At 41.3% G+C, this 18,032-nt stretch overlaps 1 protein-coding gene across 4 annotated transcripts in view; it reads right to left on the bottom strand.

Annotated features, from left to right (window-relative positions):
* The window catches only part of zbtb46 (zinc finger and BTB domain containing 46), an 80,466-nt gene that overhangs the window by 40,404 nt on the left and 22,030 nt on the right, over window positions 1–18,032 (bottom strand). For all 4 annotated transcript variants that reach the window (XM_070545060.1, XM_070545059.1, XM_070545057.1 and 1 more), the window contains exons 2-3: window positions 8,504–8,727; window positions 7,497–8,421 (exon numbers count right to left, since the gene is read on the bottom strand). In XM_070545060.1, the coding sequence (XP_070401161.1) occupies window positions 7,497–8,421; window positions 8,504–8,727 (1,149 nt within the window). The remainder of the gene's footprint in view (window positions 1–7,496; window positions 8,422–8,503; window positions 8,728–18,032) is intronic.

Genomic DNA, 18,032 nt, shown 5'->3' on the forward strand with positions numbered 1-18,032 from the left:
GTCAAACACCCAGCCATGAAGACAGAGGTTAAAAATTAAGTCCACACTCTGAAATATTAAATCTATTTTGGTTTTTAATGAAGGAGAAGTGAATTAGGGAGGAAATATGGGAGTAGATTATTAAACCAAGATGGGAAGAGGGAAAGAGGAGAGAAAGTGGTAAGGTGTGAGGGGGTGAGATCTGTTCACGGTGTTTTAAATATTAAACCTATTTCAAGTTTAATGAAGTGCAAATACTGTAGGGAGAGTCTTAACTGGAATACAAAGAGGAAGGGGGCGAAAGGGGGATCCGATTCATTATTTCAAGTGTTCACCTCTGTAGACGGCAGAGACTTGGGGAGAGGAGCGCAGGGAGAGAGGAGAGAGAGAAAAAGACAAAGAGTTTATCCTGGAAATAGAGGGCAGTTTTCAGATCACCTGTCTGAAGGCCCCAGGTGAGTCCGGGAGGCTGCAGAGCTCAGGAGGATGAAGATCACTACTTAAGCAAGTCAAAACATGCAGCACTAACTGCAGCGCTCCAGAGTTTGCTTGCTGGAACAAAAAAAAAAAGGATTTCAGGTTGTTGTTTTTTTTCTTTTCTGTGCACGTCGGTGGGCATGTGCGAGTTTGTGTGAGCTTGATCGTATCAGCGGCTGAGGAGGGGAACTCTGAGGCCACAGAGCAAAAAGGAAGAGAGTCAGATAAAGATGTTGGATTTCAAAAAAGATTCTCGATGCAATCAATGTGCAACAGCTAGAGGGAAATGGAAAAAACAGCCCACATGTGATTAACTGTTCGCGTCTACATAATCAGATGCTCTCAGCTTTGTGTATGGGAGGTTTTGTATCACACCGGCCATGCACTGGATTGCCAAAATCCCCCAGGCTGCAAGTAAAGGTCACTGTGTGTGTGTGTGTGTGTGTGTGTGTGTGTGTGTGTGTGTGTGTGTGTGTGTGTGTGCTTTAATACCAGCAAACAGCACAAACAAAAAGTATTTCCAGAGCTGTTATTATGTGGGATACAGATCAAGCTGGTGTTTGCCCAAAGAGTAACAACACTAGAGAAGAAATCAGTCACAAGCTCATGTTTTTACTCACTGTGACTTTTTCACAGTTTTAGGGAAAATAATCAGAATCTGCTTGGAAAATGGCAATCCAACTTTAAAAGAGCTGGTGCCTTCGTAAATAAAAGGAAGTAAAGCACCGTGTGTGTGAAACTAAGGTTTTCAAACATAACAGAAAGTAAGTTTCACACATTTAGACTTCTTTTCTTACACCTCCTCATTTTTGTATTTAAATTCTTACTTTCATGTATGCTTATATGCTGTAGGCATTGGGATTGTTTTGACTACATTTTTTTCAGCTTTTAAAAACTTTATTTTTTACATTGAAAACTTCTGATTTGAAATCATATTCTACTCTTTTAGGGAGGATGTGACCAAAACAATGTGCATCAAGGAGTGCACAATTTCTCCAATGCTGCAAACACTATGTCAGATATGTATGGGGCACTGTGACTTTATCAAAAAAATAGGGCAAATTTTGCATGCTGGGTACAGTTGGGGTCTGTGAGAACATCCTTTAGAAAAGGTTGCATTTTGGCTGTTTGCATGAAATGTTTGGGGCTCCTAAGACAGTTTCTGTCAATCTATCCATCAGGTAGACCATACCCTGCTGGGTCTCCAGTGCATCACCAGACCACATAGAGACAAACAACCACACCAAGGGATAATTTAGAGTTGCTAATTAACTAATTAACTTCACATGCATCTTTTAGATTGCAGGAGGAAGCCAGAGAAGCTGGAGGAAATCTACACATGAACAAAAATAACATGCAAACTCCACGATGAAAGACGTTATGATCTTCTTCCTTAGAGGTAACAATACTAACCGACCGCGTCCCCATATAGTCATACAAAAATATGACTAAGGTTTAAAGATAACCCTACTAAGAACACAGAGAAAATGGTGCAAAACCCAAAATGTGATGGAGAAATATCATCAGCAGGTTGTGTAATATAGGTGTTAGCATTGAGAACTGTGACAGTTCAACACTTGATTTTTGACCAATGGATGTCGATATAGCTATTTCAAAATGCAAATGGAGATGTTTTGAGATTAAAACCATGCCTTAAGGTTTACTGACACTTTACTTTGTGTGATGCGGTGAACTGAAGGGTTAAAGTTCATTCAATCACCTCTCCAAAAACAGAGCCCAGTGGAGAGGCATGGAGTGAAGTTTAAAATCAGCTGCAAAACAAGGATAGAAACGTCTCAAAAGATAGACATTGGCTTTGGTTTTGTAGTGTTGGAGGTTTGACCAAAACTTATCATGAACTTTTGAATTGGAGAAGTCTTGCTGATCATTCATAAAAATATGTTTTAGTGGTGACAGTAAACAATGCATCTTCTCAGGAGACAATGTGAAGGGAATTGTGAACAGATTAAAGACTCTTTATCAAAAATAACATGTGTATTTATAATGTAAGTGTTTTGGACATGTGTGGGGGTAAACATTGTAAGATAAAACACCAGCAAAAATGCTAATTTATAAAAGAGTAAAGCTTGGAGCCAGTTAGTAAAAATGAATGAATAATTATCAGAAACATAGCTGACAATAGATTCCTAGTGAATTAACCAAGTGGATAATTAATTATTTTTTTGCCTGAAAACAGAATAAAATAAAAGATTTTAAAATGAAGCATCTAAGAAAAATGTTTCTTTAAAAGCATTCAGACTGTTGATGTTTAAAAAAACAGTGAAGAAGGTTAGTCTTTTATTATCAGGTCTTAAAGAAGCAACCGAAGCAGCAGGGGCCAAACTAAAAATAGGTTTAGGTAATTATTTAAAGCCTTAACAAGAAAACACACACACACACACACACACACACACACACACACACACACACACACACACAAAGGTACAGACTATTTAAAACTCTCTTCCTGAAATGATGTCACCTCCGATAACGTTCCAGCAAGAGAAACATACACACAAGCGATTTGATGACATCTTTCCTGCTTCACGTGTAAGATATCAAAGATTTGTGTCAGAATACACGGTGAGCTCCAAAAAAAAAAAAAAAGAAAAGAAAAAGATCAACCTTCCGCGTACAAGAGAAAACGCTACCGTGGCCTCAGTTGTGACACCAGATGATCATCAGCAGATGTTTGTGAGGGAAGAGACGTAAAGAAAACAAATCCATCTTCCTGCAGCTGTTTAGGTCAACATCAGCACATATGTACAGATGCTTTGAGGCTTCGCACCAACATACGGTGTCTTCTTTTTCTTTTGTTGCAGAATAAACTGAAACCCTCCAGCAGGCAGCTTCTGTGTTGGATGTCACACAGACATTCTGAAGCTCCTCAACACTGATTACAGATGAATGAGAGGGTGTGTGTGTGTGTGTGTGTGTGTGTGTGTGTGTGTGTGTGTGTGTGTGTGTGTGTGTGTGTGTGTGTGTGTGTGTGTGTGTGTGTGTGTGTGTGTGTGTGCGTGCGTGTGTAGGCACTTCTCATCAATAAGGAATGAAGCAATTAAGATAATTTTAGACTGAAGGTGCCCTCGCCTCATCAGAACTATTGGAACCAACCATACAGTAGCAACAACTGGACCTCACTGAACAACTTTTTCCACACAGACTCAGAAACTGTGATAAAACTGATGCTATGACCTCATTATTGTGACCAGATCTGTTGTTACATCAGGAGTATAATCGTCTAACAGCACAGGATGGCAGATTAAAGCCTGTGACGTATGAGATGCTCAGCTGCAGGTTCAGAAAGAAGATTTTGGACCTTCCGACACAAAATAATTGAGTTTAAGGAGGAAACTGATAGAAATTACTGTGTTTTTTACTGTATAGTAAGACTCTGTTTTGGTGAAAATGTTTAACTGCAAAGGTATGGTGGTCTTCTAATCAGAAGAAAAGTGATTCCCTACAATTCAAGGCTAAACCGAGTGGAAACCAGTAACATTTCCCTCCTCTAATCTGACCTTTTCTGGTCATTTAAAAGGCAGTCTGTAAGAGTCTGTATCTTAGACAAGGCCCAGAACAGAAATACACTGTTCCTGTTTCTGATTGCCGAAGTTGTTATGGTCTATGATAATTAAAATAACTTTTCTTCCGCGTTGACCTGTTAACCATCACCACACACTTAGTTCTAATACCAGATATATCCTTTAAACTGTTCACTAAGAAAACTGCTTCCAAAATGTTTAAACATCAGAAATAAAACTGCTGATTTCCATGTTTACATCTGTAAAACTAAGCAGGTGTGTAGAACAAAGGTAAGATTTTATGCTTACACTTTTTATGGCTAAATCCAATATGACAGTCTTTTGTATTCATTTTCGAGGTACAAGAAATCCAAACTGTGACGATTGGTGATTGACTTTTCTATTTACTGCCATTTCCACATGCATATCCTTAGATTTCAGATCATTGACTGCATGTGACAAAATTCCGAACTTAAAGAGACTTAAGCCTTAAGGACACTAACGCTCATAAGCTCCATAGGAGCCAATTTCATGTTCTTTAGACCTTTTGTAATTGAAGGTTTTAGATCTGGATTTTACATTGTAAAAGTGAAAGATCTTCCTCAAAACATAGAAATCAGCCAATAACCTATCCAGTGTCTCCAAAGGGTTTTAAAATCATCCAGAAACCAACCCAACCACTGAAGATGTCACATGATATTTTACTGTAAACCCTGGAATCTGTCCCCCTGAAAGACACCTGCTTTTCTCATGTTCTTCCATTTGGATCAAAAGGATGAGTGCTTGTTTTTTTGGGTAACAGTTGAGTTTACAACAGCAGCTAACTCTGAACTTCCTCAAACCTTTACACGAGCAAACCCCTTTCTCACCAAACTCTACATTTCTACTAGGGATGCACCGATGGATCGGCATTTGATCGTAATCGGCCGATAGCGCCCCTATCGGTTTTGATCGGAATTTTCAAAATAGATCAAAGCAGACCGATCAGGTAGGGTTGTCAAGGTAACCAGTGTAGCGGTAAACCCCGGTAAAAAAAAAGTTGACAATAATAACCGTCTTGTTTTGTAAAAAACTATATTATCTTGGTGGGTTTACCGTGGCTGCGGTGTAGGTGCGGTGACCCTTACCAGCCACCGTATCATCGGCTGAAGTTGCCGGCGGCACATGCACGCTTTGCTGTTTACAACCAAAACTTTATTGAAGCTAAAGCTGAAATAATGGCCAAAGGAGGAGACGGCAGCGCTCAGGAGGACATTTTTTATCCCTCAAAGAAGACAAAGTCGGAAGTACGGGCATATTTTAGATATTTGAAGAATGCCGAGGGAGTTTATAGAAGACGGCTGTCCTGTTTGCAGCACGTGCAGAAAAAGTGTCTGTGAAAGGCAGCAACGCTTCAAATCTCATGACACATCTGCGTGACCATCACCCACAACTCTACAGTCAACGCAAGGCTAGTTAACGTTAGCGTTTTAGCTAAAATGCGTGATCCGAGGATTTGGGTTGAGGGAGAATGCAACGAGTCGCTATATAAAGCAGCCGCAGCGCCTCTACCTGCATATAAACCGTGTCGTGGACACCCCCATGTTGAAATGACGCTATGCATTACGGGGCTCCCATGGGCAGACAAGAGTTGGTCTCTCTCCGAGAATAATTATGAATTTAACAACGATTACTGCCTGATGACATTTTCCCACATCTGCAAAGCTCACTGGAAGAACACAAACCGAGGACAATATTTTCCTGATATAGGGTTTATTACTCAAGTAAGGGTAAAAAGTATCTGATTAGAAGACTACTTGAGTACTGAGTATCATCTGATCTAAGATTTTTAAAATGATGACATCAAACAGACATAAAATAAGAAGTTATGGGCAAATATTGGTATTTTAAAGACTAAAGGGAAAAAATGTAAACAAATAAACAAAATAATTACAAAATAACACATTTTAGGCAAAATTTAGACACAAACTGAGGACAATATTTCCTGACATACAGGGTTTATTTAATTGTGTGAAAATGTAGCACGTTTAAAAAAAATACCGCAATAATACCGAAAACCGTGGTAATTTTGGTCACAATAACCGTGAGGTTAGATTATCACACCGTGACAATCCTAATACAGACCATTTTAGATTAGGTTACATTTCCTTTATTCCCAGATTATGTAGTTTGTAACACTCATTATAATGTTGTAGAAAATTTCTGGCCAATCCACGTGATCGGTATTGGTGATCAGCATTCTTTGATATCGGTATCGGTGATCGGCAGCAAAAAACCTGATCGGTGCATCCCTAATTTCTACCATAACTCTGCCCAAAAGGCTTCAAAGGGCCATTTAGTTAGCAGCGTATGTATGCATGAGACTGAGTGATTCTGCAGTAGGAGACAAGATGTACTCAGACCCAGTAATAAGGTCTGACTGCAGGTCATCAAATCTGGGACTGAGGACACATGAGGTCGCAAAGACGAGCCATCATAAGCCTAAAAGGGTTCAGTTCCCATTTCCTTTTCTGTTCCTCTGTCTTTCTGTTCTCTCTAATTACCCCTCCAATCTAACACTCTCTCTTCCTTTTCCCTCTTCACGCCCTTTCCAGAAGGTCCTTACCTAAACCCCAGAGAGAGAGGGAGGAGCTTGGGATGGCGAGGACGTGCTGGTAATCCGTGCAGTGACCCAGGTCAATTCAATTATCCTGTTTTCTTTCACAGTACGACGTGTGTGCCCATTTCACAGCCAACTCCCTTAATGCGCCCAGGATTAGCTTCTCTTACTTTTAATAATCTACCTATTGACGCCTTGGGGCCCACAACATACTCAAAAGCCTCACAAACACACACAGGTACGTTTGTCATGTATAAGTTTTTAGAGTGAAGAAGCTCACCAAGCAATCTGCAAGGCTACTAAGATCAAGAGTGAAATCTCAAAATAAATTTGCATTCACGAGTGAGTTTGTGTTCATATTTGCTTGACGATGGGGGAGTGTGGCTTACATAAACTGCAGGAAAAGAGAGGATTGTATTATCCATCTGCGTTTACTGAGGCTTCACCTCACACCTTCACGATTTAAGATAATCATGCTAGGCCTAACACGTTAGCATATAAGCTCACTAATCTCAACCCCGGAGGAGGAAAAGAGGTCAATTTCTCGAAGCAAACTCCTGCAGATGGCTAACTTGTACCGAGTGACCCTCGACGTTTTATGGAGAGCATTACAGTCAGTGGAGCAGTCTGTCTACTCCCAGCCGCGGTCTTTAGAAGTCTTTTAGGAGATAAATTAGGTTTTGCTACAGTTGGGTGCTGATACGATAGTCTCACTCATTTATCTAACCTAATCTGATAATCACACTGGTCATTCAGTAATCAGACTACAGGATTACTAAAAGCTTGCACAAGAACAAGCAACTCCTCACATTTATCAAACCCGACCTGCATCTGAGGTCCCTAAAACTCTTCTTTTGACCCACCCAGAACCCGTTACGGTAAACATAGAGTGAACACTAGGAAAGGTCTACCAGTCCTACCTGGGATGTCCTGCCCATTGTAGTTCCATCCAGTGACAGCCAGCATAGAGGGCAGAGGAGAGCCAGGCCGACTGTCCCGGTCTCTGTCTCTGTCCCGCAGTCGGTCCCAAGTCCTCTCAGCCTGCTGTGTAATGTGTCTGACCGTGTCCTTGTTCTTCCTGTTCTTCCTCCGTCCTGACCCTGACAGTGGTGGCCAAGGTCCTTCTCCAGCTCCACCACTGCTCCCCACAGCCCCTTGCTCCACTTGGTTTTGGGCTGCTCCCTTTAGAGTGTCCCTTGGATGAGAGGAGGAGGCAGGGGACACTTGTTCTTCCTTGACGCTGATGGGCCGATAGTCGTGTGGCCAGGCGGGCTGGGAGTCATGGCATGCTTCCTCGTGGCTCTCATGGCTTTTAGGGGGTTCTTGGTCCTCTTTCCCATAGGTGCTGCCTCCTTCATGGCAGCTGGCGATGGCTGAGTCTCCTGAAGAGTTGGCCGGGCTAGTTCGACGTGCCAGCCAGGGGGAGGTGCTGCGACCTGAAATGATGGAGGCTAAGGCTTCAGAGGCTATACCCACTATCCCACCTCCTCCTCCTAAACCTGCACCTGGAACAGCTCCCACTCCTGTTATACCCACTCCTCCTCCACCTCCTCCACCTCCTCCCAAACCTGCAGCAACAGCTCCCATTTCGAAGTCGGCCAGCTCATCAGCCATCTCAGAGCGGATGCTGATGTCCAGCGCGGCCTTGATGAAGCTGTGGCAGGCCTGGACGATGTCTGTCATCTGCAGGTAGCTGGCAGCCGACATGACCTCAATCACGTTCTTACTGGTGAGGGCGAGGTGGGCTGAATACATGAAGTCCAGGATGGCTTTGAAGCCTGTCGCCGTGACGATGTCCAGATGGGTGACAGTGGTCTGATGGTGAGGCTCTGCCCCTTTTTTAACCTGCAGGACAACAGAAGGAGTTTCTTGACAGGTTTGCTCATTTAGAAGAGAAAATCATCATGAAATCGTTCAGTGGAGTTACCTGGCAGTAAAGAGTCTTGAAGTAGCGTGAGGAGCCCAGAAGGACGTTCTTATGGGCTTTGAAGATCTTTCCGTCCACAATGACACAGGCGTCACAGAGGATGCCGTGCTGCCTCTGCTCATTGAGCTCTCTGAGGAGCTGACGGTAGTGAGATGAGATCTCCATGTCCTCCTTCCTGTTGTTCATCTGTGTAGCTGAACAAAAGCCTCTCCTCCAAACATTTGCTGGCAAACAAAACAAGACAGAAAGGATTAGCTAAAGGTGAACGGCGTGCAAACATTTGGGCAATATTCCACATAATGCTGGACAAAATAATGAATTCCAAAAATGTCTGCTGGATAATGAATCCTCTAACAGTTTTGATAGCTCTGTGTTCAGCCATGATGGTTTTATTTTAATGCAAGACGACAGGAGAAAATAAATGAACTGAACTAATCTTTAAAAACGAGTGGAGGGTAAGAATGTGTCACCATTGACTGGAACATAAAAACAATGGCATCAATGGAAACCACAACTCAGCCATTTGGGTTTGAAGTCTAAAAAAAGCTCCGCAAATGATCAAATATCTGTGTTTATAAAGTGTTTCTGACAGGTTAGTGTATATGTGTGTGTAACAGAGTGTGTGTACGCTCATTAGAAAGGGTAGCGCAAAAGTGTAACACGTTTAATAAAAACAGTTTTGATGGAAAAAACACCTTTCAGTAGAACTCTATTTAAATGAGAAACAAACAGCTTTTTACAGTGAATGTTCAGCCTTTTGTCCAGTTTAAACTAAATTTTACTTTTGAACCTTCACCTCAGGTTTTCTCATGTTACATGTTCAAGATTAGGCTGTGAAAACAAAGTTTTTCCTAAAATCACAGAGAAATAACCTTTAATGACATTTTATGCAGCAGTCTGGGAAAAAAATCCCACATTTAGTCTTTAGGGGCATAAATACAGAAAATTATTCTTTCAATTCTAACGATCATAAAATATTGAACAAGTTTTTGTACTTTTTAACTTTTCTTGGGTTGTGTTTGTTCACGCATGATGCACGTCACTCATTGCAGACAAATATAAAAGAGAAGAAATGCAGGAAGAGGACAGAAATGCATGAAGGAGACAAAGGAGGATGTGAACATTGCTGCGCTAACAGCAAGGAAGTGGCTGATTTAAGTACAAGGAACCCTTACAAACACATAACCTGCACACATTCACCATAGGTGGACAAAGACACGCTCACTCAGGCAGTACATTAGCTGGGGCATTAGCAGCCGCCGCTCCTGCTCTTGTCTCAGTGAGGGCTAAATCGCGGGGACACAGAGTGTTACCAAACGCAGCAGTGATTTGTTTTGGGGACGCCACGGCTGTCAGCTCTCATGGGCCGCTCCGAGAGATGACAGCTCGGGTTGGCCAAGGTGACAGCAGCGTTTGCTCGGGGGCCGGCACACTTCAGGTCATGTTTAGCAAAGCTCTGCTCAACCTGATGGCTTGTAAGATCACATAAATCCACAGTGTCTCCCACGTCCACTTGGACAAACGCACCTCCTATGAAGAGCAGTGGACAAGCCAATCCAGTGGTTGTGACAACTGCTGAAGAAAAAAACAAACCTATCGATGCATCTTATCTAAAGTCTTTCACTTTGACTGGAGTTGCTTGAAAACTTGAAAGGGAAAAAGAAAGTTGGAGGTAAATTCAGACTAACCGTGCCCCTCAGAGTCTAAAGGCAGGTTTTGACGCAAATGTGTTTTATTTTCTGGCTCATGTATTCATTTTAAAAATGGAAACTGTTGGCAGTCTAACCTTGAGATATGCTTTCCTTTCTGCAGTGCTTTGATTGAGGTATTGAGAGTGTTCACCTTTCACCTTAGGAAACAAACCACACTGCTCCTCCTCCTCTCTGCTCCTCTTCTCTCAGGGCCACTTGCACATTCACTTGTAAAGCCAGGCTCCCTCTCAGAGCCGCATAAAACACAAAAGGAGTCATTTATTCACAGAGACACAGTCCTTCTTTTCCTATCTTTCTCATTTTTTCCAGTCATCATGGACGGTGTAATAAAAGGTGAAGCACAGGCTGGTCAGGAGCTTCTATTTGAGCCTGCCAATGGTTCAGGTGGAGCAGCAAAAAACGTCTAGCTTTGCATCAAAACCATCATCGCTCAAGTGTTGCACTTAGAGTCTTTTCACATTCCGTAGCTCAGAAAGCAAAACAACTTTAAGGGATGTAGCTGCAGCTTCTGTGATGAGAATTTCTTCTTTTTTAAAAACAATATAAAACTCAGCACGGCGGTGCAGAAGGTAGCACTGTTGCCTTGCAGTGAGAAGTTGAGGGTTCAAATCCTAGCTGCAGACCTTTCTGTGTGACATCAGAATGCTGTCTTTGTGCATTCCTGGGGTTTCTCTAGGTTTCCTCCAACATTTATTAATGTGTTTGGTTAAATGGAGACTCAGAATTGTCCCTATATTAGTGAGAGTGTGATTGGCTGTTCATCTCTTTGTGTCCCTGTGATAGACTGGAGACCTGTCCAGGGTGTCCAGTGCATCGCCCAGTAACCTGATCTAGGTACCGACTTCTTAGTGAGGGTGGTTCAGATAACGACTGACTGAACATGAAATTCAATTGGGTTTTTTAAATTGGGTTGACCAAAAAAAAAAAAAGAGAGAGAAAACGCACATTTAATATATAAGAAACAGCTAAATAAACATATTTTGAAGACAAGTATATTAACAATATTTTGTTTTTCAGTGGACCCCGAGGAGAAAGCTACTGTGTAATAATAATAGTAGTAGTAGTAGTAGTAGTAGTAGTAGTAGTAGTAGTAGTAATAATAATGATAACAATAATAATAATAAAAGTTTTTTTTCAGTGGAGCCCAAGGAGAAAGCTGTGTAATAATAATAATAATAATAATAATAATAATAATAATAATAATAATAATAATAATTATTATTATTATTATTATTATTATTATTATTATTATTATTATTATTATTATCTGGGAGAGTGAAGAGAAATGTTAAAAATGACACGTCAAAACAACCATTTGAAAACTGACCACATTGGAGGTTGTTAACCCTCTCAGGCTCAAAATAAGTTTTGATAAAAGAACGAACAACTAAGTCCTTCAGGGGTACTTCTGACTTAAAAAATGCTCATGAAATACGTATGTGGAGTAGCCAGTTAGGTAGGTTTTAACGTTGCAAATCTGCAACGCCTGCTTCCAGAGGTTTAAGTACTCATTTTTACTTGCTAGAGTCGTTTTGGGACATTTTTATGAATATGTTCCTTCTTTTACTGTCTAACTAATAATTGGAGACATAAAAAAACACCTAAGTAGCTACAGTTAAGCCTGAGTTGGTATTTAATTTATATTTTAGTGCATCAACACCAGAGGTCCTGGGATGGGCATAAAGCTGGATTTACTGTGAGATGAAACAATTTCAGGTTTAAACAACCTGGTTGTCATAATAAGTATTCATCTTTTACTGAAGCAGTTTAAAATCCTCCAGTGAAACCTTTGCTGGCATCTGAGACATGAAAAAGATGTAAAAGCAGTGTCCCAATGTTTCTTTTAGGTGTCATTGCCAGATATTTTCCTCTGTAAGAAAAAGCTGTTCAAAAGTTTGGACTAATTACAGTAAACCTGGTCAATTATTAAGTTATGAGATGTTTTTGTTGATTGTTTGTTTTTCTTAAATACACATAAGTGTTTGTGCTTCTGGGATTTCAGTGGGTTTTTTTGAAAATGCAAAAAAGAAATAACTCAGTTCTATTAAAGCCCAAAAAGTTGAAAACAATTGGTGGCCTTGATGACGTAGAAAATAAACTTGCAAAAAGCCCAACTCCAAGACGAACACTAACAGTAATATCATCTGAAATTAAAAGTGTTACGGCTTAAAGCGGCACAGTTATAGAATAAAACACACAATCTAATGACATGGTTTTAATATTAGCAAACATTTTATTTTATGCAACTCTATAGTCTAATTGCAGGGTTCCTGTCTGGGCTTGGCTGCTTAGTGACACTAAACACTGCAAGATATGTCTTAGACTGACCTATGACGGCAAGATATTTACCCCACAAGAGACGCAACACTGGTTAAAGATACAATGGCAAATCTAGAATAGAATAGAATAGAATAGAACAGACTTTATTGATCACAGTGGGGAAATCCACTCGTTAAGGCAGCACATGCACTTAGAGAATAGGAGAAAATAATACAGGTAAATACATCAAGGCAGCAGGCTATTATTGTAACCTTCAGCAATTAATAATAAAAAACTGAGCTTTTAAGAAGAAACAGCATAAAGGATGCAGACCGGGTATTGCACATGTACTGAATATAGCACTGATGTTAGCAAGAAAAAGGAAAATGCCAGTTTCACTGTGGAGTTATACACTCTTACTGCAGTGGGAATAATGACCTACCATAGCGCTGTTTTACATCTTGAAATCTTGGAAAAATCTGCAAAATAATCAATCAATCAAAGCTTTATTTATAAAGCGCCTTCCGCAACCCTGTCAGGAAGCCCAAAGCGCTGAACATGGTACAGTAGAAGGTAAATATATTGAATAAATCAAAAATAAAAGCAATTCAAATTACAAAATAGGTGAAACATTCTGGTACAGGACAAATGTGTAAAGCAATGGATAGATTGAACCAATGAAAACTGTGAAATAAATTCAACATAAAAGAGGGCCAAAATCAAACATGCTCTGGAAACGCCAAGCGGAGGAGGTGTGTTTTTAGGTGACTCTTAAAGACTGGCAGAGATGGGGACAGCCTAACTGAGGGTGGCGACTGCTTCCAGAGTGACGGTGCTAGGACTGAGAAAGCCTGGTCCCCGCGAGTACCACACCTAGAACGAGGGACAGCGAGCAGGCCTTGGTCAGAGGAGCGCAGAGCGCGTGATGGGGAGTGTCTGTTCAGGAGTGTGGCTAGATAGGGGGGACCACCACCCTGGAAGAAATTGTAAACAAGGACGAGAATTAATTAAGAAATTAAGAAAAATAAGCTAGCTTAATACATGTTTTCATGCCTCTTAACATAATATAGCTATAAATATTTTGTGGAGATAAAATAAAATGAAAAAATGAATGAAGTGGTTCTCTCGCATTTGTCTAAAACCCTCACAGCCCATACGGCTCGGTCTGAAACCAACGATTGGACCATCCGGTCTCACCAAACCGCTACACGTCCCTCGGTCCCCCATTCATTAAGCACTTGTGCATTTAGCAACAGAATACCACTGGTGTGAGATGTTTGCAACTCAATAATATCAGAGAAGAAACAGCCGGCTGCTGCCGATTAAGCTTTAGGAACAACTACCAGAGCCCTAAAAAGAAAATCACCATTCAAAGTCACGGACAACAAAAGACATTTGGCCCTAGAAAATGCTGACTGGTGTTTAGCACTATCTTGTTTAGTGTGGCAACGAGCGTTCTGGTAACAGGCAGATGTGGACTAGGGATGATAGGCGATGGAAGGGTTGAGTTCTGTGACTGTTCTTGATTAAAAGCTAGCTTGTTTTGCAGATTTGGCGTTGAAGCTTGAATCAACTTCTAAGTGAAAACATACTTTTAATAAAGTCCAACTTGTGTTTAAAATCTGGAATTTTTGCAAGAAAATATGTCCAAACATGTTTAGTCCCAACCTTGGTGTAATAAAGTAAATCAGACTAAAAAACATCAACTTTTACCTCTACGTAAAACACTGCAAACACATTACTGACTGCAGACTGTTCCACGTTTGCTGAAACATGTCACATGAGTTGTTTTAGACCACCATCTCTCCTGTAGTGGATGTTGAGATTTATTTTCATTTCCTTCTGTTTCTTAGGTGATTTAATGTTATTTCAATAGTTCATCCTCTTTTTCTTGTCCTTTGTTTGCTGGTTTAGGTTTAAAAAGCTGTTAAAATAATAAATCCTCACTGTTCCCACAGCTGGGTCCAAACTATACTACGTAATGGTGGAAGGAGGAGGGCATTTAGAGCCCTTTTCACATCTCAAAGGATCCAATGATACCAAAATAACAGATACGATAACAGATCTCCCAGCTTCCTGGTCACCTGGTTGGTCCTCCTCCAACTAACCTGACAGCTTTAGTAGAAGCATCCTCCACAAGAGACAACAATAGGCATGTTTCCACTTCAAGAACTTCAGGGTCGATTTACAGGAACCTCCCGACATGCGCATGTCTCCACCTGATCGGGCCATCCAAACGGACGTTTTTCTGGCCATTTTCAGGAACCTACTGAGTGCCTGCTCTGGAGTAGGTACTCCGAACGGTCGGCGGAGTAGCTGAGCGGAACCTCCGGTTAACTCACGCTAATTGGTTGTAACTTGGTAGGAAATGGCATCAGCAGATGTCTAAAAGAACCGGCAGCAGTAAAATTAGAAAAGTAGCTGGTGAAGCAGAAGGGAAGCAAAAAAAAAAAAAAAAAAAGCACCGATCGCATTTAAAATCTGACTCCCGACACCGGAAAATTAACGGGGCTTGTCTCACAAAACTCAGAGCTGCTCATGTCCTCTAAATGGACTAAATTATGATAAACTTCTATAAAATAAATGCTTTTATTGTTATTAGTAAATTTACTTTGGGTGCATTTTGGGGCTGACCAGTGGCATCCTTATCCGCCAACGCAGTCGTGATACGCCGACGTCTCCGCGAGTTCTGAAAGAGCTGGATTTGAATGGAGACACAACAGCTGAGAGGACTGGGACATCCTATCTCCTGGTCAAGTTCCCCATCCCAGGAACTACCCTGGAGTTCTGGTAATGGAAACATGCCTAATGTTTTAGGAGGGCTCCTTAGGAGGCCAGATAGTGAAAATCTTAACTAAATTTTACTTATTTGAAAATGTAATTTCAAAGGATGTAAAGAAAATCACTTGTAGGGAACTGGTTAAATCTACCATCACTATAACATTTGTAAAAGTCTCATTTATTAAAAGGAATCGGTTAAACTAACCCAACAACAATAACATGAGAAATCCAGAAGACCTTAAGAAAGATAGTGAGGGACACAGAGTAATGTTTTGGCCGTTTTGAACACTTTAGTCTGCACGATTTAAGGGGAAACACGAACTGGATTTTAAAAACAAATTCCTTAAATAACATGAAAGATTGTGTTTTTGGTTTAATAATAATAATGTGACACTGATAGAAAGCTTCCTCATGTTCTATAAGAGATGTAAAGGCACAGGTAGAATTATGTTAAACTGTGCCTCAAATTTAGCAAAAGCAATGATCAGTGGAGGGTAAAACAACAGCGGGGACGGAGAGAGAAAACGTGAGAGATCTAATCAGATTTATTGCTTCAACAGACTCACAGACACTGAATTAGTAGTCAGGTTGAGAAGAGGAGCTTTAATGGAGTATGTTTGACCTCTAAACTCTTTGCTTCCCTAATTGGTTTGTTTAATTTCAGCATATCCAATTCCCCTCTGGTCAGAACCCCCTTTTGCCGGGAATCCAAGCCCACGATGACCGTCTTATGTGATGCATAAACACCCATTCAGTTTTTTTTCTTTCTTCTCTGAGACCTACTCAATTTTAACCTGAGCTTTAGACCATCAGCAGAACCAGAGCCTGCTCCTTTCACCGTGTGAGTACAGCCTTGATTTAAAGCTTTTCCTCCCTGAAATATACACTTGACACAAGATGGAAAAGTAAGGGAAAATGAACTTGTCAAACAATCAACTCTGGAGAGAGTGAGAGGCATTTGTGTGCATTAGCAGTCTCACCAAGGCTACAGAAACCAAAGCCTGCTTTCAGCGTGTCACACAACACAAAAAAAGCTTTTCATCCTTCTATGAAATCTTAGTGCTAAAAAAAAGGTACGGAAGAAGTCGTCGGGAGGCGAACACATAGTGTGTGAGTGCTTATTCGTGGTCAGGGACGACCGTTTGAGTAAAACACACCACTGGAGCTTCGAAACCCCTGTCACCCCTCTGAGGCCAAATCAGAAGTGACTGTCCTCCTTAACCCCTCCTCCAAAACGTCTCACACACAATCTGGAGCCCTGTTCCACTCTAACACACACACCGCTGAACACAAAAAACACCCACATCACACACTTAACAGAGCCGTCATGGCGTCATGCGCTGTTTGTCCTGGTCACATCACAGCAAAGTCACTTACGGCCCCAGCCAGACGGCTAAAGAGGCGAGACGTGTGATGGAGCGAGAGAATGGGGCTTCATCCTTCTTGTGCTCCTCTTAATGCAGCCTGTCCCTCCGAGCCACTTCTCCACCTCCTCGACCGCTCAGAACTGAGGGGAGACGGAGGTCCTTCAGGACCAAAGCCACAGCAGCACTTGGTCTGACAGAGAGGAGGTTTTCACCACAGTCTAGTCCTGAGATTTCACAAAGTATTCAGACATCATTCTAAGAGGCATCACATTGGGTGATTACACATTTAGCAAATAAAAACTCTTAATGCAGTCAGAAATGTCCGAGTTTGTTGATGGGCTCTTTCTTAAAATCCTTGTCAGTTTGACGTGATTTAAAGAACCTGTTAAAACTGTCAGTCTTTGTCGATTTATTCATAAATTTGAGAATTATTAGCTAGTTTGAGCACATTAGCATTAAGAGGCCAGTCCACCGACTCATGTAATCAATCTATGTTCAATTTATGGCCGTCTGTTTTAATAAATGTTTCCGCACTGCATAAAATCGGACTTTCAACAGATTTAGAGTAGAGCTGATCATGTTTAAAACTCTAAAGACAAACAGTAGCTGTTTTTATGTGTTTCCAAACCACTCGTTCACATGAACAATGAGGAAAGTGCCAGGGAGCACTGAAACTCGTTTTATTCACTACGACCTGTGTCATGCATCCCATGCACCTAAAGGACGCTGTTAGAAAGTGATTGGCTACATTCTTGAGAGACTTAAAGATCAGGAATCAGCTGAAACCTAATTAATTATTTACCGATTAATAAAGCCAAAAGCTCATAAGAGTCTTGGTAGTCCCCAGCAACAGCTTTTCATCTACACTAAAGCTACTCCCACCCCAACTGTTGGTAGTTTCTTGACTTCAGCAAACCTGATTCAAATGATTGGATGATTAACAGGCTGCTGCAGAACCTTTGATGAGGTAATTAAATCATTTGAATCAGGTGTGTTGGAGCTAGGACACATCTAAGGTACCATTCAAATAAGAGTAGAGTTTTGCATCTACAGGGAAATGATGTCTTCAAACAGTATCAATCAAAAAATATACAATATCTCTTGAAACAACATCATTTCACTTCGTCATAGGCAGTGAAAGCTCATCCATCCATTTTTGTCCGCTTATCTGGGGTCGGGTCATGGGGGCAGCAACCTAAGCAGCCACTTGCACCAGCTTTGTCAGGGAAATCCCAAGGCGTTCCCTGGCTGGCCGAGAAACATGTGGTACTTACAGACTAGCATCGGCTCTACTCCGCCTGGACAAGGTTGGGAGAGTTCTCATTTGGGTAGCCTTGGCTTTTCCCAAATGCAACCGGACGTCTTTTCAGCCCTCTTCCCGAGGCGGTCTACCTGGAGCCGAGCGGGTCC

This window comes from Nothobranchius furzeri, chromosome 15, assembly GCF_043380555.1.
Source record: "Nothobranchius furzeri strain GRZ-AD chromosome 15, NfurGRZ-RIMD1, whole genome shotgun sequence".
NCBI classification, from domain to species: Eukaryota; Metazoa; Chordata; class Actinopteri; order Cyprinodontiformes; family Nothobranchiidae; genus Nothobranchius; species Nothobranchius furzeri.